At 41.7% G+C, this 20,864-nt stretch overlaps 1 protein-coding gene and 1 pseudogene across 1 annotated transcript in view; both read left to right on the forward strand.

The window, feature by feature from the left end:
* The first annotated feature begins 25 nt into the window (after nt 1–25).
* The window catches only part of QRSL1 (glutaminyl-tRNA amidotransferase subunit QRSL1), a 30,453-nt gene continuing 9,614 nt past the window's right edge, over nt 26–20,864 (forward strand). Inside the window, exons 1-9 of the mRNA XM_062186561.1 lie at nt 26–115; nt 6,904–7,063; nt 7,380–7,478; nt 9,223–9,319; nt 11,542–11,715; nt 16,565–16,740; nt 16,825–16,937; nt 18,061–18,253; nt 19,308–19,425. Coding sequence (XP_062042545.1) covers nt 92–115; nt 6,904–7,063; nt 7,380–7,478; nt 9,223–9,319; nt 11,542–11,715; nt 16,565–16,740; nt 16,825–16,937; nt 18,061–18,253; nt 19,308–19,425 — 1,154 coding nt within the window. The 5' untranslated portion in view covers nt 26–91. The remainder of the gene's footprint in view (nt 116–6,903; nt 7,064–7,379; nt 7,479–9,222; nt 9,320–11,541; nt 11,716–16,564; nt 16,741–16,824; nt 16,938–18,060; nt 18,254–19,307; nt 19,426–20,864) is intronic.
* LOC133756095 (small ribosomal subunit protein eS27-like) lies at nt 18,614–19,298 on the forward strand (annotated as a pseudogene).

Consider the following 20,864-nt stretch of genomic DNA (forward strand, 5'->3'; position numbering starts at 1 on the left):
CTGCGCCCGTGTAATCCAGGCGGCGGCCGCTGACCTTTGATTTTCCTCCCTGTCACCTGGCCCCTAGGGTGGTAAGCTGAGCACGAGGACCATGCTGGGCCGGACTCTCCGAGAAGTGAGTGGGATTGGCCTGCTGAGGGCCCCGGGAGGACGGAAAGATTGGCGGGCTCCGTGCACAAGGAGTCCCTCACCCCCACCCCCCCGCCCCTGACCCTCCCAGCTTGGTCCACCTCGTTACATCCTTCCCTTCGGCCAGTCGGGAGTCCGAGCTTCAGCAGGGGCGATCTTTTCACCGCGGAGCTGTAGGGTGGAAGCTCCATCCATTCCCACTAATCGGCTCCGGCTGTGATAGGTCATTAGAAGGGGGGGGGGGGGGCTTTGCCACGTCAGGGTTTGGCTTGCTCATTTCCATCTCTTCTGTCTCAGCTGATGAGTTCTTGCAGCCGGGCTTGGCAATAGCTTACAAAATCCAAAAAAAGTAATTTTTAGCTTTTTGAAGAAAATTCATTCTCTAAGATGCTACTTTTTCCCAACCCATGCCGGTTTCCTAGAAATCATTTTTGAACCTGAGGCTGCATTTGTCCCTTCCAGATGCCCTCTAAGTCTCTCAAAGTCACTTTAACCAAGTTGCAGCCATCATTATAACAGGACTACTACTCTTCTTAATAGCAAAGTTATTATCCCGTTTGCCCTTAGATTCTCCATCTTTTCCTATGTAATAAATCACTACGCCCTATTAATTCTGTTTTACAGATATGGCTGGACTCTGTTCTCTCACTTCATTCCTGATCTTACTGTTTTATTTCAGGTCTGCTTGCTTGCTTATCGAGTTCAGTCAACCTTTAGCACGTCTGCAGGCCCATTGCTGTAGGAATCACCTGGGGTCCTTGTTAATTTCAACCACATCCCACTCTAGACTTAATGAGACACTGGTGCTCCAGGTGATTTCTGGAGATTAATAGAGATTTACAACCTACCCTGCTTTCCATCTTCCTTTTACATCTACACCTGGGAGGTCTCCCCATCTCCAGCTGCCAGCCTTTCAGCAAATTGTACGTTATAATGCAAGCTTTAAATCCACAGGCCTTAAATAACAGATAGTTCCTCCCAAAATGCATTCTTGTTTTACCATCTTAAATTGCATCCTGTATATACTTTTAGTGAAAAATCAATGTTTTTTTTTTTAATACCCAGGATTTGATTTGAATACAACCAATAAAAATGTGGCATATTGTTTCCCTTTTCTGCCTTTTCCTCCCTAAGCACAATCATATTTGTGTTACCCTTTTCTATGTTGAGTGAGCCATTGTGAGAAACCACTTGTGCCTCATGGAGGGAAACATTTAGGAAACCTGACCCAAGGGAAGAACAAGGAGATGCCTTGACATGACTGCTTTCACTGAATCACTCCTTTAACAAAGATTGATTCATGCCTACTGGGTGGAAAGTATTATTATTTGGTGATTGTTTTCCCTGCTCAAATCCACTCTCTATTTTATTTCACATCGCAGTACTGGTGCCTTAGATTCTGTCAGCTGGAGGTTAATTCAGTACACATTCTCTTTTAGATACATACAGATGCCTGGGAGGGTTGAATGACTTGTTCTCCCACTGTTGTGAATGACAAATTTCTCTCCATAACACCCTAGCTGAGATAATCATTTGAAGAAATGGAAAATTTGCTGGGGAAGAGCTTAAGGGGAGGGGCTGGAGTCTCTGGACATGTGAGGCAATTTGGGGGACATCAGTGGAGGCTTAGGACAACAGAGAGCCACAGAGAAGACTAAAAGGAGATAAATGCCAAATGAAATAAAACCCCTATTTGTACATTTTACCCAGGTATTTTCAGGGAAGAGGAGGCATCGCACACCTTTTTCTGCTGTGGCAGATCCCATTGTTCGTAGGAGGCAGACACCAGACTAATAGTGTAAATCCTAAAGTTTAACCAATGATATATTCAGTTGACTTCTTAGGAGTCTAAGCTAATTTGTTCTATAGGGAAATAGATTCCAAATTTTAGACAATTCAGTTCTTCACTCACCTGGCGTTTATTGAGTTCCTCCATATTCCAGGCACTGGGGATTAGCATTGAAGACAGAAGCACCTGCCCTCATGAAACCTACAGGTTTTTGTTTTTTTTTTGGAAAATAGGCATTAAATAACTTTTAAAAAGTAAAATAATACAACTTTAGATAGTTTTATAATGAAAAATTCACCCATGAGAACTAGTTGGGGAGGAGCTGGGTGTTTTAGTGTGGTCCAGGGAAGGTTTTCCTGAATTGATTGAATGGGTGATATTTAATAGAGACGGGAAGGATATGGGTTGTGACCCCTGCGGGGAGAGTGTTCCAAACAGAAGGAAGAGTAATCATGACATCTAGGAGTAGTAAGAAGGCTGGCACGGCCTGAAGAGAAGTCGACGAGGAGAGTCTTAGAACATAAAGTTAGAGATGGGCAGGAGTCAGATCACAGGGTACCTTAGGCCATAGGAGGGAATGTAGATTTTATCCTAAGTATAATGGGAGCCTCTAGAAAGTTTTGTGTTGTGGACAGGGTCTGATTTAAAATTTTAAAAGCTTCTTTAGGTTATTCTTAAGGGCTGTGGTGTATGGGAAAACAAGTGAGGAAGCAGGAAGATGTGTTAGAAGGCTGTTGCAAGGGCAAGAGGTGATGGCAGTGGATCAGGTGGTAGCATAGAGGAGCTGCAAGTGAGAACTGTGTTTTACATCATGGCTTGCTGATGGGCTGGACGTGGACATGGCAGGAAAGAGAAGAAGCAAGGAAGATGTTTAGATCTGGAGCCTGGGTAATTGGGGAAGTGATAACATTTGTCAAGATGGAAAAGACTCTAAAGGAAGCATGTTTGGAAGGAGGTGGTTATCGCGAGTTCTGTTTTGGACATGTTAAGTTTTTTAAAAAGATGTATGTATATATTTATTTGAAAGGCAGAGTGACAGAGAGGGAAGGCAAGAATGAAAAACAGATCTTCCATCTGCCAGTTCACTTCCCAAATGCTTGCAACAGCCAGGGCTAGACCAGGCTGAAGCTAGGACCAGGGAACTCCAGCTGGGTCTTCCACTTGGGTGAGAAGGAATCAAGTCCTTTCCATCAGCTGCCTTGCAGACACATAAGCAGGAAGCTGCATCAGATGCACAGTAGATGTGACATGAACTGGGCACTCTGATATGGGATGCAAGTATCCCAAGCAGTGGCTTAACCTGCTATGCCACAGTGCCACCCCTGGACATAATATTCAGATGCCTCCTAGATACCCAAGTGAAGGTGTCATTTAAGCAGATTACAGCTGAAGAAAGAGGGTAGATACGTGGATACGAGTTAGCCATTCAGAACTGTGTTTCCTCTAGATCTTGTATCTATCCTCTGTCACTCTCATTGATTGTTGGCAGAGTTCGTTTCCATTGGTTGAGGAACATAGGTCACCGTTCTCTTGCAGGGCGAGTGGGTAGTTATATCAATGAGCCCGGGGGCAAGAGATGGGGGATTGCTGGAATTGAGACTTCTGAGATTTTGTGGATATTGGTAACGATGAAGTCTTTACTATGACCAGGTGAGTTGGTAACTTGCATGAGGTAAAGGGAACTCAGATGCGATGTTCAGTGTACTTGGCCTTGGAGACAGAAGTGACTAAGAATGACAACAGGAGCAGTACTAATGAAGATGTAAGCTAGGTGCTAAAATCTTCAAGGGATGAAAGGGAACACCAGGTAGAATGATCTAATCCTCTCCAGGGCACAGGCTTCTGGTGAGTTGGGAGTTTTGAGAGAAGAGAAAGGCACTGACACCTGCTGGTACACACCTCCTCTCCCCCTGGTCTCTGTGATACATGGTAGCAGGGAGCTAACACAGGAGCGGCGGTGGCTCCCCAGGAAAGCCTGGTTACTATCACAGAGCAGAAGTGCCAGGAACAGTTTTTGTTTTGTTGGTTTGGTTTTTATTTTTTTAAACAATAACTTATAAAGTTTAATTTCATTTTGGATTTTAGATATGACACCTGCAGTTTTGTCCCCGGGGAGCTGTACGATTTACATTTCATGCTCCTTCTGCTCAGGATATCCCAGCTAATTAGCATGTTTGTTTTCACTTCTGTTTTCCAATTCCCTTATTGACTTTCTCAAATCTCGACTTCCTGAAAATGGTCCTCCTGAAGATCAGCACTGTAAAAACTGAGGGCTCCTACCTCTCTTCTCCACACTTACCACTCCTTAGCTCTAGCCACGTGCCACACCAATTGGCAAGTCAGCACCCAGGGGATTGTAGGCATTACAGGACTTGAGGGGTCAAAAACAAGAAGAAAAGTGACAGACACAATTTTCCTCATTATTGTAATTTTTTTTTTTTTTTGACAGGTAGAGTTATAGACAGAGAGAGAGAGAGAGACAAAGAGAAAGGTCTTCCTTCTGTTGGTTCACTCTCCAAATGGGCACCACGGCCAGTGCTGCGCCGATCTGAAGCCAGGAGCCAGGTGCCTCCTCCTGGTCTGCCATGCAGGTGCAGGGCCCAAGCATTTGGGCCATCCTCCACTGCGCTCCCGGGCCACAGCAGAGAGCTGGACTGGAAGAGGAGCAACTGGGACTAAAACCCGGTGCCCGTATGGGATGCTGGTGCCGCAGGCGGAGAATTAACCAAGTGAACCACAGCGCCGGCCCCCATTATTGCAACTTTGCCATGGGATACATATGCCTGTCTTTGGGGGTACTTCAAAATATTCATTGAATAATTGGATTAAAAGATAAGCTTATTTAGGTGAACATTTTTGAAGTATATGCATAGTTTTCCCATAATACACACTTGCCATGACCTTTTTGAAGACCCCTCATATGCATGGATTTCAAAAAATTTTTGCACCCAAAGAAACCTTTTATTACCATTTTTCCATGAGCATTTTCAAGTGCCCTCTAGCATTGGATTTTTGCTAGTTCCAGGTGTCTTCCACATTCTTCCCACTCAGTATTGACAATATTAGAATATACTGTTATTCTTTTATTTCTGTCTAGTGCCTTTCTTCTGAAAAGTTTGTATTTCATGCAAACCATTCAGCAGAAAGTGCTCTTCTTGTTTTTAAGTCACCTCCTTGAAGGCAAGCCTCACTGCCCCATCCCACCACTGAGTCACTCCCTCAGCCTTCTCCATGGACATGCTGTTCCTCCTCGTTTGTGAACGTTAGGGGTCCTCTTAATGGCCTCTTCCCACTGCTTTTCTCATTGGAAACCCTCAGCGCTGAGAACACCATGGCTTTGATGATTTATTTAGTAGTCAAGAGCAGATCACGTGCAGATTTTCCCTGCAAGTGCAAACTCCTGTTGTTTGATGCATATGGGACATGTTAACATAAAATAGAGGACAAACTAAATGCCCTGTAGAGTAGAGCTAGAAATGGTGAGGGACTTGTATTATGAAGTCACCCTTTACCACTTGTGTGGTTTTGGAAAACTCACTTATCCTCTCTGAACTTCACTTTCTTTATCTGTCCAATGAGGTTAATAGTACCTAAAGTTTAGTGGTTGCTTTAAGGGTTAAATGAAATAGTAATCCATGTAAAGCTACAATACCTGGTTCTTGGTAAATAATAAATATTGTTCCTTCCCCTACACTGTCTCTGAGCTCCCTTCATAAAGTTTGTGGAAAATGGGGGTGGGCATTTGGTGTGGTGAAGATGCCTCTTGGGAAGCCTACATCCCGTAATGGAGTGCTGGTTTAAGTCCCAGCTCTTCTTCTGATCCCAGCTTCCTGCTGATGTGCACCCTGGGAGACAGCAGGTGATGGGTCAAGTTCTTGGGTCCCTACCATCTTCATGGGAGACCAGGATTGAGCTCCTGGCTCCTGGCTTCAGCTTTGTCCAGTCCCAGCCGTTGCAGGCATTTAGGAACTGAACCAGTGGGTGGAAGATCACTTTCTGTCTCTGTTTCTCTTTCTGTCTCTCTGCCTTTCAAACAAAATTAAGGAAAAAAAAAAGTAATTCGAAAAGTTTATGAAAAATAGAATTAAAACCCAGCATTGCAGGTAGTGGCTTTACCCACTATGCCACAGTGCCAGCCCCCAAACCCACAGTTTTTTAAGTTCATGGAAAATGCATATTTTGAGAAATATGCAAGAATTTCAAAAATTACTTTACACCAAAATAAACATCTTTTAATTCTATTTTTCATGAAATTTTTGAATTACCCTTGTATGATCTCCAGAGCTTTGGTGTCATCTTTGATTTCTTATTATTCATTCCTTTTATCTGATTAGTAAGTACGTAATATTACTTCCTATAGGAAATAATAAACAGTCATCATTTTTATCTTAGACCTTCTTATCAATATGCAGGTTCTGGTCACTTATCATGCAGTTGATTTTTAACCCTTTCTTTAACCTTCCTAATGTATCAAAGGCAGAATTTCAGAATTTTGTTTGAGTTGCTTTTGAACCTATATTTTATAAGCATCTATCTCAGTTCATTCCATGATAGGTATTCAAGACCTGAGAGCATAAAATTTCACTGTGCTTTTCCCAATCCATTTCTCTTTTATCACCCTGGCCTGCCTGTGTTTTATCTAAGCTATCCTCTATACATAATCTGCCCTAACCCACTCTTCACCCAGGCTGGGCCTCAGCTCCCACTGGAGAGGCTACTTTACCTAAACTGTTGCTATTGTTTGTTCAAGCCTTCCTGAGAAACAGAAAGTTAGCTTGGGAGAAAAACATTCTGTTCTCCAACCTATCCTCAAGCCTTCCCCTTCATTCAGTCTGCTATCTAAAAGTAGGGCTAATAGGTTCTCTTAATTTGAACCCAAGCCTCACTTCAGAATTTTATATTTGGCCACAGTATTGCCTGCCTTGGGCATAATATGGGAAATTTGTACAGCCTCAGTAAAAGGTTTTGAATTGGATCTGCTATAGGTTTCTGCGGCACTGAAAAAAGGCCAGGTTACACCCACAGAGCTCTGTCAGAAATGCCTCTCCCTTATCAAGAAGACCAAGTTTCTAAATGCTTACATTACTGTATCGGAGGAGCTGGCCTTAAAGCAAGCAGAGGCATCGGAGAGAAGATATAAGAAAGGTACGTTGCTTTTCACTATACTCCGCAGTTACGCTTGTTTCTCCAGAGAAAGAATTTAATTGGATGTAGCAGTCTCCATTTGGCAAGTGAAGCTTTACACATAAAACATACCCTTATTTAAAGAAGTATAATACAAGTGAAGCTAATGGATATGTGATGCTTTAGAATATCCAACTCTAATATTTTCTAGCATAAATTCGATTTCTGAAGAAGTATCTTTGCCAAAAACTAGAAGCTATTGTAATAACTGGTAATAATATGTCTGTATATTTTGAACCATTATCTCCTATGTCTCTCTTTTGGCTTTTTAATGCAGGCCAGTCACTGGGAGACTTAGATGGAATTCCTGTTGCAGTGAAAGACAACTTTAGTACGACTGGCATTGAGACAACGTGTGCATCAAACATGCTGAAAGGTGATCAGCTCAGAACATGAATAGGTTTTTTGTTTTTTTTTTTTTTGAAAGATTTATTTTATTTATTTGAAAGACAGAGTTACAGAGAGAGGTAGACACAGAGAGGGAAGTCTTCCAACTGCTGGTTCACTCCCCAGATGGCCACAACGCCGGAGCTGCACCAGTCTGAAGCCACGAGCCAGGAGCTTCTTCTGGGTCTCCCACGTGGGTGCAGGGTCCTAAGGACTTGGGCCATCCTCCACTGCTTTCCCAGGCCATAGCAGAGAGCTGGATCAGAAGAGGAGCAGTGGGACTAGAACTGATGCTCACATGGGATGCCGGCACTTCAGGCCAGGGCTTTAACCCGCTGTGCCATGGCGCCGGCCCCATGAATAGCTTTCTAAAAATAGGTATTTTTCAGTTTAAGTTAAAAATACCAAAGCATGAAGATCATCTCAGACTAGTTTTATCTTTGAAGGAAATATTTAGGATGGAATATTACTTTTTTACTGTTTGCTCTTTCAAAATCAGCATTATCAGAGCCAGCATTGTGGTGCAGTGGATTAAACCACTGCTGCAACGTTAGCATCCCACGTGAGCACTGATTCGAGTCCCCACTGCTCCACTTCTGATCCAGCTCCCTGCTAATGTGCCTGAAAAGGCAGCAGAAGATGGCCCAAGTGCTCGGGCCCATGCCACCATGTGAGAAACCTGGATGGAGTTCCAGGCTCCTGGCTCCGACTGACCCAGCCCTCACTGTTGCAGCCATTTGGAGAATGAACCACTGGACTAAAGATCTCTCTCTCTCTCTCCTTCTGTATCTCACTCTTTCTCCCTGTAACTCGGCCTTTCAAATAAATAAATAAATCTTTTTCAAAAATCAGGTTTGTGGGGCCGGCACTGTGGTGCAGCGGGTTAAAGCCCCAGCCTGTAGTGCCAGCATCCCATATGGGTGCCAGTTTGAGTCCCGGCTGCTCCTCTTCCAATCCAGCTCTCTGCTATGGCCTGGGAAAGCAATAGATGATGGCCGAAGTCCTTGGGACCCTGTACCCACGTGGGAGACCCAAAAGAAGCTCCTGGCTCCTGCTTTCGGATCAGCTCCGAAAGCTGATCACCCACTCTTGTGGGTGATGTGAGGCTTCATTAACACCTATTCACCGGTTACTTTTTATTTCCCAACACTTCCATCTTTCATAGCACTGTGTAGTGATGCTTTACAGACAATTGATCAAAAGGAAGCATGGTTATCAAGGTATCTGATAGGAGGAAAAACGGATGGAAAACAAGTTATTCAAATTACTACACACAGTGGTACTCCATGATGAATATGTCCTGGGTTCCTCTAGTAGCTGAACCATTGTTAGTTGCTTTGAAAAATCCACTACAGCTCACCAGTGGGTAGAGGATATTTTTCAGAATACATAAAGAAAATCTGAGAAGAAAACATCAAGTGCAGTGAACAAAATGAGGGTTTCGAATTAGTTTCAAATTAACTGGGTATATTTCTGACCATCAGGTAATATTCTCTAGTACTGGTAAAGTCAGGTTAAATTATAAGACAGTGAATGTGCAGACTATTTTTTGGAAAACAAAAACAGCAGTAGAAAAATCAACTCCTGAAAGGAGGTACAACCTGTTCAAATTAGGAATAATTAACACATCAATATGAAATGCTTAGTGGCATTGTAAAATCTTGTTTCTCGCATATGACTTACATAGTCACTGTTTTCTCTGCTATAATAAGAATAGCAATTTTTTTTTTTAGGTTATGTACCGCCTTATAATGCCACAGTGGTCCAGAAGTTGTTGGATCAGGGAGCTCTACTGATGGGAAAAACGAATTTAGATGAGTTTGCTATGGGGTAAGTAACATGGGAATTTTCTTCCCCTTTGTTTTTTCTATCTGTGCCTTTAATTTCACTGAATGGAGGGACCTAAAAGCAATGAGGTGATCTCTGATGATGCTGATGTCAGCTTCTTAATCCTGCGAGGCTGCATTCAGTGGTCTCCGATCTCATTTTCATTTTAGTCTCTTGTTTCCCTGAGGACCAGTGATGTTAAGCACTTTTCATGTGTTTATTTTGCCATTCATTTCTCTTTTTCATGAAGTGTCTGTTCAAATCTTTTGCCTAATTTTTTAAAAGATTTTATTTATATGAGAGGCAGAATTACAGAGAGAGAGAGAGGAAGAAAGAAAGGCCTCTCATCTGCAGATTTACTCCCCAGATAGTCGCCATAGCCAGAGCTGGGCTGATCCAAAGCTAGAAATGGGAGACCTACATGGAGTGACAGGCTTCCGGCTTCAGCCTGGCCCAGCCCTGGCCACTGAAGGCATTTGAGGAGTGAAACAGTGGATGGAAGATCTCTCTCTCTCTGAACTCTGCCTTTCAAATAAATACATAAATAAATCTTTACATATATATGTATATATATATATATAATATGAAAAAGATGACAGAATTGCAAGTACATGAAAAAATGATTAATAGCATAATCATTAGGGAATTGCAAATTAAAACCACAATGAGATAGATATGCCTATTAGAATGGCTTAACAAAAATGACAGTATCAAGTACTAACTAGGTTGTGGAGCAATTGGATTTTTCATAAATTGCTGGTAGGGAATGCAGAATTGAAAATAATTCAGTAATTTGTTATAGACTTAAACCTAACACCATATGACCGAACAGTCTCAATCCTAGGCTTTTCCCAAGAGATAAAGGTTGCTTTTGTTTGTTTGTTTTTTTTTTTTTTTTTTTTTTGACCGGCAGAGTGGACAGTGAGAGAGAGAGACAGAGAGAAAGGTCTTCCTTTTCTGTTGGTTCACCCTCCAATGGCCGCTGCGGCTGGTGCGCTGCAGCCGGCGCATCATGCTGATCCGAAGCCAGGAGCCAGGTGCTTCTCCTGGTCTCCCATGGGGGGCAGGGCCCAAGCACTTGGGCCATCCTCCACTGCACTTCCGGGCCTCGGCAGAGAGCTGGCCTAGAAGAGGGGCAACCGGAACAGAATCCGGTGCCCCAACTGGGACTAGAACCCGGTGTGCCGGCGCCACAAGGCAGAGGATTAGCCTATTGAGCCTCGGCGCCGGCCTAAAGGTTTCTGTTTACACAAAAACACTGGCTAGAACTTTTCAGTACAGGGTCTACAGTGGATCTATTCAGTACAGTAGGTCTATACAGTCCCCTACACTGGGAATAACTCAGTGTCCATTGACTGGTAAAGGATTTTCAAAAATCCACTGAAGAAATAATGAGTACTAAACATAATGCCTGACTCGATTTGATCCTGGAAGGGGGAAAAATGCTGTAATGCACATTACTGGATCAACCAACAAAACGGGGAGAAGATGCACTAGATTAGATAAGGTAGATTGGTGTTAATTCTCTTGAGATTGATAACTGTATTATGACTGCTAATAGAAAAGCCTTATTCTTGGGAAATATATACCAAAGTATTTAGAGGCAAATTGCCATGACATATATAATTTACCCTTTAGTGGTTTAGGAAAAAAAAAGTGTATATATGTGTATATCAACACACCCACGCGCATACACATAGAACATGCAAACAATAAAGCAAATGGGATACAATTTTAACAACAGGTGCAGCTAGGTAAAGGGTATAAAGTGTTTTACATAGTTTTTGAATTTACAGTCTAAGAATAAAATTATTTCCAAGTAATTAAACATAAGTTATTAGCATTCCACTTACAATGCTTTTCTTAAAAGTTCCAATTAAGGGAGAGATTCCTTCCAAAGCCATCCTAACAGGCTAAACTTAAGAGTAGAAATTATCTTTGGCCAGTTGAACTGGAGATTCAGGTGGGATACAATCTTTTCTTCCCAGCCTAGTTTTCTCTATTGGCTATCACAGATGTTTTTCCCATCTCCTACCTCCCCAGCTGTCTTAATTACATAAACTACATCTGAGCAGGTTTCTTGCATGTTCTAGGTCCAGCTACAGTTTAGAGCATTAAAGCTCAACAAGTGTCAGAAGAAAATAACAGGAGCACACTCAGAAGATGAGAATTTTACATAACGTAAGCGTTTTCCCCAGGTACCTCACTTTTCTTGTTCATCTCAGATCTGGAAGCACAGATGGAGTGTTTGGGCCGGTTAAAAACCCCTGGAGTTATTCAAAACAATATAGAGAAAAGAGGAAGGAGAAGCCCCGCGATGAGAATGATTCTGATTGGCTCATAACTGGAGGAAGCTCTGGGGGCAGCGCGGCTGCCGTATCAGCATTCACGTGCTTTGCGTAAGAGGTTTTTTTTCTCTGTGTGCTTTAAAACTCATCCAACAGCAAATAGTCATGAACTGCATGGAAAATCCAACAGCAGACTAGCGCAAACCTTGGTGTTTTTCTATTTCATGAGCTGTTTGTCCTCAAAGGTATATCAAGACTGTGTCTTATAAATGCACTCAACTGTACAGCACATTATGTGTATTTTGTACATTGAACTTGAATTTAAAATATTTAAACTTTTTTTATATTATCCCATTCTCTTAAAACGATGATTTTTATGCCTCTTGAAGAATGAAGCATTGAGCAGAAATGGACTTCACTGAATTTCGTTTTTTAAATAATTTATTCTCTTCTGCTGATTATACACATACCTGTATTGGGACCAACATTGCATGGCTATTGTTGAATGCTTCCAAGCTAAACTGTTAGTAATAGTCTATTCTTCAGCTAAATCTGACTTTGTCAAGAAAACAAAGGCTGGGGGTGGGGTAGAGAAGAAAAGGGAAAAATGTTCCTAATGGATGTTTAAAATAGTGTTTCCATAAATCTGCAATTAAAAAATGTTTATCAGTAAACAGTGCTGTTTTTAAGCTTGTTAGGGATTGATTGGTTGTTATTCTTTGTATTTGGTAGGAATTCACTTATCATACTTGAAGTCCCATTTATAAAGCATTTCTTGAACACCTAAAGAAGAATAAGTAAATATGGATGTTATATTTATCAGTCTCAATTTAACCAAATTGGATGTGTTTCTTCAGTAATGCTCTATGTATTTTATCTCCTTAATTATCCACTAAAAGCAAGCTCTTTCCCAGGCGTTGCAACTAATGAATTATTTATAGTTTTTCGAGCTATGGAGATTTAGGTTCTTCAGATTTTTTTTTTTTTTTAAGTTTTCCTGAAATCTTGTTAACAAGTAAAACCATTTCATTTTATCTCTGTGGAATTTTATAGCACTGCATTAATATTAATGAGGTTCTGACAAGCTAGGACTGCAGGACTAGGTGCTGTTTTTTCTAACTCATCCCACTTAGTGTTCATCTTTCTGAATGTGCTCTGAGAAGATGGCATTTTGACACATAATTCCTATGGAAATGCAGGTTTCACTTCTACACAGCCGTCAGTGAATGCTAATAAGTAGATGTATCTTTTAAAATTGTGAAAGCAGCAGTCTGATTCTGCAGCTTAAATGCACTTGGTAAGAAAGGAAAGAGAATTAGCATTTTCTGTGGAGCCCAAATGCCATGTGATCGTTAGGAGCTCCACTTTAAATACAATCAACAGAAGCACAGATTGAACATAACTTCAGATTGGATGCATCCCAAACTGTAAACCATCCTGCTTCTGTTTCCTCACTTTTGACTTGTTTCTTTTATAATAGTTTTTAAAACAGGAAGATATTTGAAATACTATGCAGCCACTAAAAAGAATGAGATAGAGCACTGTGTAGTAACGTGGACAGATTATCCAAGGTACATTGTGAAGTGATAAACAGTTGCAGAACACTATATAGTATGACCCATTTCTGTTAACAGTAGTAATTACATATATATGTATGTCATTGTATGCAAGTGTCTGGGTGAATATATATCAAAATTAATAATAGTATATGTGAAGGCTGTTAAGAAAAACATTGTGTTATGCAGATACATCATGTAGTTATATATTTTAATTTTTGCAGTAGGCATGTACTACTTTTCTAATCAGGAAAACCTTTTTGTTTCCTCTGAAATAGTTTTTAATTAAAAAATTTTACTATTTGAGAGCGAGCGAGCTGCCGTCCACTAGTTTACTCCCCAAATGCCTGCAGTGTTGGGGGTAGAGGCAGGGCAGGTTGCAGAGCCAGGAGCTGGAAACTCAATCCAGGTCTCCCATCTGGGCAGCAGGAACTCAGTTATGTAAGCCATCACCTCTGCCCCTCAGGGTCTGCATTAGCAGGAAGCTAGAAGTGGGAGCACAGCCCAGTATTAGACCCAGGTGCTCCAGTAATGGAGGTGGGCTTTTTTTGTTATTTTTTTGAAAGAGTTACAGAGAGAGGTAGAGCCAGAGAGAGAGGTCTTCTATCTGCTGGTTCACTCCCCAGATGGCCACAACAGGTAGAGCTGCACTGATCCAAAGCCAGGAGCTTCCTCCTGGTCCCCCATGTGGGTGCAGGGGCCCAAGGACCTGGGCCATCTTCTACTGCTTTCCCAGGCCATAGCAGAGAGCTGGATCAGAAGAGTAGCCGGGACTAGAACCAGCGCCCATTTGGGATGCCAGCGCTTCAGGCCAGGGCTTTAACTCACTGCACCACAGCACCGGCACCGATGTGGGCATCTTAACCAGCATCTTAACTGTTAGACTGAACACGGACTGTAAATTTTATTTTCAATTAGTAATTTATAATGCACATAACATAAAAGTTTCCGTCTTCACCATTCTTAAGTGTACAGTTCAGTAATGTTAAGTACATTGTTGTACAACCGATCTCCCAAACTTTTTCCATCTTGCAGGACTGAAACTCTATACCATTCCACAGTAACTCTCCATTTTCTCCTCCTCTCAGCCTCTGATAGGCCCCCTTCTACTCTCTGTCTCTGAATTCCATCACTCTATGTACGTCACTAATGGAATGATCCAGTATCTCTTTTGTGATTAGCTTACTTAGCATAATGTCCCCAAGTTTAGTTTTCTTGTCTGTTTAAATAAGAAAAGCCATCCTCTGTAGGTAACTGTGTAAAGAAATGAACATATTCTTCATAGTTGGGTAATGCAAATACATACAAATATGAGAAGTTATTAAAATGCATATTAACAAAGCTTTATTATCAAATTTTAAAAATATTTTCAACTGTGTGTACTCAGTGATAGTACTGAAACATTAAAGCAAAATCTGAAGGAGCTGGTATTTAGCCCGGTGGTTAAGACACCTGCATCCCACTTCAGAGTAATCGGGTTTGATATCCAGCTCTGGCCATTGACTCCAGCTTTGTGCCAGTGAGACTTCGGGAGGACTCAGTGGTAATGGCCCAGGTAATTAGGTTCTTCCAACCTACCTACCTGGGAGACCTGGAGAGAGTTCCTGGCTACTGGGCTGGGCCTCAGCCCAACCCTGGCCATTGCTCGTGTTTGGGGAATAGCTACCTGATGGGAGATCTCTGTCTCTCTTTTTCTTTGCCTCTCAAATATGTTTTTAAAAACAATCTGATTCATTACAATTGTGAATATAAATTGGCATAATATTTGTGACAAGTAATTTGACAACATATATCTTTTTTTTTTAAGATTTATTTATTTATTTATTTTCAAAGTCAGAGTTATGGGGGGAGGGGGAGAAAGAGAGAGAGATCTTTCATCTTCTGGTTCATTCCCCAAATGGCTGCAACAGTCCAGGCTGAAGCCAGGAACCAGGGGTTTCTTCCAGGTCTCCTATGTAAGTACAGGGGCCCAAGTACTTGGCCATCTACTGCTTTCCCAGCCACATTAGCAGGGAGCTGGATTGGAAGTGGAGCAGCTGGGACCTGAACCGGTTCCTATATGGGATGCCAGCATTGCAGGCAGTGGCTTAACCCATTAGACTACAATGCTGGCCCCAACAATATATGTGTTAATTCTGTTCCTTCACAAGGAAGTTAGCCTAAAATATAATCAGCAGAGATTGGTTTGTAAAGGTGTTTGTTACAAAGATATTAATTGCATGGTTCTTATTGTAATTGGAAGCAATGTAGTGTTTAAGTAAATTGTAGCACCTCTCTATCCAGTTTTAAGTCAAGCAGCAGAAAGGCTCTATCTGAGTTTCTGTTTGGTTTGTAGTTTGTCATTAATTTATTTTAACTAGCAAGTAAAATCAAAGGAAGCATAAGATTTGTATGTTATTGATAGAAGTGGCTTATGATAAATTGTTATACTTTAAATCTTCTGTAGTTTTAACAACACAGTGAAGGTTCATGATAAGCATTAAAGAATGGAAATTGATTGTAGAATGATCTCAATTATAATAAAAAATGCTTTTCAAAAACACTTGAAGTTAATATGCTAAAATATTAACAGTGTTTGCCTCTGGGTAGTAGAATATTTAGTTATACCTTTACACTTTTCTGAATTCTGTGAGTTCTCGGAGATGAGCATGTGTTACACTACTTTTGTATAATCTGGCCTAAATATGCTTTAAAAACATAACATTTTAGGGGCCAGCGCTGTGGCATAGTGGGCTAAGCCTCCACCTGCAGTGTCAGCATCCCATATGGACGTTGGTTCTACTCCCGGCTGCTGCTCCTCAATCCAGCTCTCTGCTATGGCCTGGGAAAGCAATGGAGGATGGCCCAAGTCCTTGGGCCCCTGTACCTGCATGGGAGACCTGGAAGAAGCTCCTGGCTTCAGATAGCACAGCTCTGGCTATTGCCATCATTTGGGCAGTGAGCCAGTGGATGAAAGACCTTTCTCTGTCTCTCCCTCTCTCTGTCTATAACTCTACCTCTAAAATAAAAATAAATCTTTAAAAAAAAACATAACATTTTAAAAAGTAGACTCTAGTCGTGAGTATTGTTAAGCTTCTACACCTCTGCTTCCAATCCAACTTCCTCCTGATGTGCCTGGAAGGCAACAGATAATGGCCCAAGTGCTTGGCCCCTGCTACCCATGTGGGAGAACTGGATGGAGTTTCAGGCTCCTGGCTTTGGGCTAGCCCAGCTTTGGCTGCTGCAGGCATTCAGGGAGTGAACCAGCAGATGGCAGATCTCTCTCTCCCTCTCTCTCTCCCCTACCCCCCATCATTCTGTGTTTTAAGTAAATGAGAATTAACCTTTTTTTTTTTTAAAAGGTACATTCTAAGTTCAATAAGAGATATATCATTTTTCTAAAAAGAATTCCATTTACATTCCAGAGCTTTAGGATCAGATACAGGAGGATCCACCAGAAATCCAGCTGCCCACTGTGGGCTCGTTGGTTTCAAACCAAGCTACGGCTTAGTTTCTCGTCATGGTCTCATTCCCCTGGTGAATTCAATGGACGTGCCAGGAATCTTAACCAGATGTGTGGATGATACAGCAATTGTGTTGGGTATTTATATGATTCTATATAGTTTTGAAACAGTTTCACCCTAAGACAATTATGTCTGTTACTCATCAGTATTTTTCCTTACAGGTGTACTGGCTGGACATGACCCCAAAGATTCTACCACGGTACAAGATCCTGTAAAGTCATTCGTGCTTCCCAGTTTGACAGATGTGAGCAAACTATGTATAGGAATTCCAAAGGTAACTTCATTTTCATACCTTTCAGAAAGTTAGGCTCCCACTTGGGATGCCCTCATTCCGTATTGGGGTTCTGGTTCAAGTTTCAGCTGCTCTTCTTCCATTCAGTTTCCTAGCGCTAATGGGAAGGTAGCAGATAATGGCCCGAGCGCTTGGGCTCCTGCCACCCATGTGGAGGACCAGGATGGAGTTCCTGTCTCCTGGTTTTGGCCTGGCTCAGACTTGGCTATTGGCAGCCATCTGGGGAGTGAACCAGTGAATGGAATATTTCTCTCTTTTCTCTCTCTCTTTCACTGCCTTCAAATAAATAAAAATATATATTAATATTAAATTGCTGACGTTTAAATTTTTTAAATTTTAAGCCTAGCAATTTGTTAGTGTTTTAAGCCTTTCAGAAATCTTTTTAGGAGAATGTTGTTCTGCAGAATAATGAGGTTTCTGAGCCCTGGCACAGTGGATGCTTTGGGTTGGCTACTTTTTATTGTGGGAGACTGCCCTGTGCATTGAAAGATGCTTAGTGGCAGCCCTGGCCTCTGCCCCAGGTGCCAGGGACACCACCACAGCCCAAAACTGTCTGCAGACATTGCCAGATGTTCCCTGGTTGGGGAAAGGAGACAGCAGTTGTCCCCAGGTGAAACCGCTGACATAGAGAAACACTGCCTTCTTTAAAGTCTTCCATTACAGCTGCAGAAACAGACCGAGTTTGCAATCCCAGATCCTGTACTTAACTGTTAAGCAACATTAGCAAAGTGACTTCGCTTCTCTGGTCTCAGAATTTTCCATTTATAAAATGACGGTGATAAAACCCACAAATAATGGGATTCTCAAAAGCAGTAAGCAAGAGAGCCTTTGAGAAGCACCTAGCAGCGGTCCTCATACATAATGGATATTTAATAAATATAAATTCCCTAACCAGATCTCCCAACCACAAAGTTGTTAGGCCCAACTTATAATACCTAGTACTGTGCCTGCCACACCATTAGCACTGTTAGTTTGATTTTCCTAGTTACGTACCAGCAGTTTCATCATTTTTTTTCACATATTGCCAAAGGTCCTGGTGTACACATTTTTATAAAACCATCTATATAGACGTTCCAATTTCTGTATCTTAACTTTTTTCTGCAAGGAATATCTTGTACCAGAATTGTCACCTGAAGTACGCTCTCTTTGGTCCAAAGCTGCTGATCTCTTTGATTCTGAGGGAGCCAAAGTCAAAGAAGTGTCCCTGCCCCACACCTGTTACTCAATTGTCTGCTACCATGTATTGTGCACATCAGAAGTGGCATCAAATATGGCAAGATTTGATGGGCTGGAATATGGTAAGGTGGTTGTGTGGGGACTTGAATAGTTATTGGATCTCAGATATTTGAAAGGTTTAGTTGTTAGTGATGAAAATAGCTATTGCCTGAGATACTATTAGTGATTCAGAAAAGCAAATCAGTGAATCATCTTACCTTTGTCTTTTTAGCATTATACTTTCAATGTTTATAATATCTTTTTATGTTCATTTCACTTCTCTGGACTATGAATATTTTGAAGGTATAGTTTTACTTTCATGTGCTCAGCCCTTCTAATGCAGTGCCTGGCACATGGTAGGAGCTCAGTAAACAACTGGATGGATGGGTGGGTGGGTGGATGGATGGATGGATGGATGGATGGATAGGGGAGTGAAGAAATGAAGTATCTTTCTTGGTAGTTTTCTTTTCTCTCTATGAGCAGTCCTTGTGACCAGTCTGTCACAAGGCAGACAAAGAAGAACCATTAAGGGCAAGTTCCCCAAATTTTAACCTTGAGAATGTGAAGCACCTGCTCATACACTCTCACAAGGGTGTTGCTGGAGGCAGCCAGACCACAGCCAACATGCCTTTGGCTACAGATTTACTACATCCGCCCAGGAAGGAGAAAAAGAAGAAGCATTAATAAATGGCTAGTTCAAAGTCCAAAGTAGTACTTTATGGGTATTATGGATGTAAAGTGTCCAGGTTGCTACAAGATTGCCGTGGTGTGCAGACAGAGGTTCTTTGTGTGGGGCGTTCTGTGGTGGTGTGCCAGCCTATGGGAGGGAAGGCCAGGCTCACAGGAGGATATCCTTTTAGAAGAAAACAACACTAGTGACCCACATAGCTTCCTGGGTTGTGTCTTCTCACAGAAAGCCCTATCTCAGTGCAGTCATTCTAGCAAGACAATGTAATTATACTTGATTTTATAAGGAATACAACAACGACCTCCTATTTTGGCATCAGTTTTTCAATAAAGCTTTGATTCTGGGCAAAAAACCATTTAATACTGGTCACAGAAAATGTGAATTTAGGCCTACTTTTCAGGCAAAATCGTACTTCATTTTCTAGCAATGTTTATCTCTTTTGTCTCCAGGTCACAGATGTGACATTGATGTGTCTACTGAAGCCATGTATGCCACAACCAGACGAGAAGGGTTCAATGATGTGGTGAGAGGACGAATTCTCTCGGGAAACTTTTTCTTATTAAAAGAGTAAGACAAACAGTTTAAGAATGTTTTCCATTTGTGAAGCTCCCAGAGTAAAGTAGTCAAATGTCTATCAGGTCTTACCAGTCAAAATTTTTACTAATGAAACAAAATCTTTATGACCTGAATTAGAAAAGGATCTCTGTGTGGCACTTTCGGTTCCTGGTTATTCAAAAGCAAAGAAGAAAAAACATTGTCACTGAAGGAAAATAATTAGTACAATCTAAGTAGTAAGGCCTGAAGGATTTTAGACTCATTAAAATGTCCTGTGCCTATGATTGTCGCCTTAGCTCACTGCTAAGAGACTGAAGCAGGGAGTTGTACCATTGTCTCTTAAAAACGTACGTGAGTCAACTTAGTTTTCCCTTGTACTGTATCTGTTGCACCAAGAAAGAATTCTAGACTACTGTGGTCCTTGCTTAGATTGTCATCAAGGTATGTTCGTTCAATATGTTATGAAGAGGATACATCTTCCTACCACCAAGTCTTTGTGCAAGGGGACATGAGAAGTGTGGAAAAGCAAAAGTGCTGCTTGTACTGCTGCTTGTAGTGCTTCCTAGGATTTTTTCCTTCATGCCTTCAAGGGCAGAAAGCATTTTATTCTTTGGTACATCATTTTATGTTTTCTTTTCCCTTCTTGAAATTTAGGACATACTTTACAGTAGCCATTTGAATGTTCTTATCTGTTTGTTCCAACATTTCTGTCATCTCTGGTCTGTTTATATATGATTGATTTTTTTCCCCCTTGTTCTGGGTCATATTTTCTGATTCTTAACATACCTAGACATTGCAAATTTTCCATTGTCACGTGCTGAGCTTTTGCTACATTCCTGCAGTATTGAACTTTGTTGTAGGATATAGTTACTTGGATGCTATCAGATCCTTTTCAAGTCTTCCTTTCGTGCTTTGTTAGGATAAGTTCAAAGAATGTTTTGTTTGTTTCCAAAAATGTACTTACTTACTTATTTATTTATTCAAAAGGCAGAGAGAGGGAGAGACAGAGATCTTCCATCCTCTGGTTCGTTCCCCAAATGGCCACAACAGGTGAGGCTAAGCCAAGACAAAGCCAGGGGACTGGGACTCCATTTGGGTCTCCCACGTGGGTAGCAGAGACCCAAGTCCTTGGGCCATCATCTGCTGCCTTCTCAAGGCATGTTAACAGGGAGCTGGATTAGAAGCAGTATAGCCAGGACTCTTGTCACTCCATTATGGGATATGAGGATCTCAAGCATTGGCTTAACCTGCTGCACCGTAACACCTGCCCCCCAAAAGAATCCATCAATCTAGGGCCAACTGAACTCAACTTTAAGGCAATACCCTTGAGATTCTACTATATGCCACATGTAATACCAGCTCTCTCCACTTTAGCTGCTATTTCCAGCCCCTATGGGCTCTAGGAATTGCTTGGCTGCTGCCTTCTGGTGACCCTTTCTCAAGCTTTGGAG

The sequence above is a fragment of the Lepus europaeus genome, chromosome 3, assembly GCF_033115175.1.
Source record: "Lepus europaeus isolate LE1 chromosome 3, mLepTim1.pri, whole genome shotgun sequence".
Lineage (NCBI taxonomy): Eukaryota > Metazoa > Chordata > Mammalia > Lagomorpha > Leporidae > Lepus > Lepus europaeus.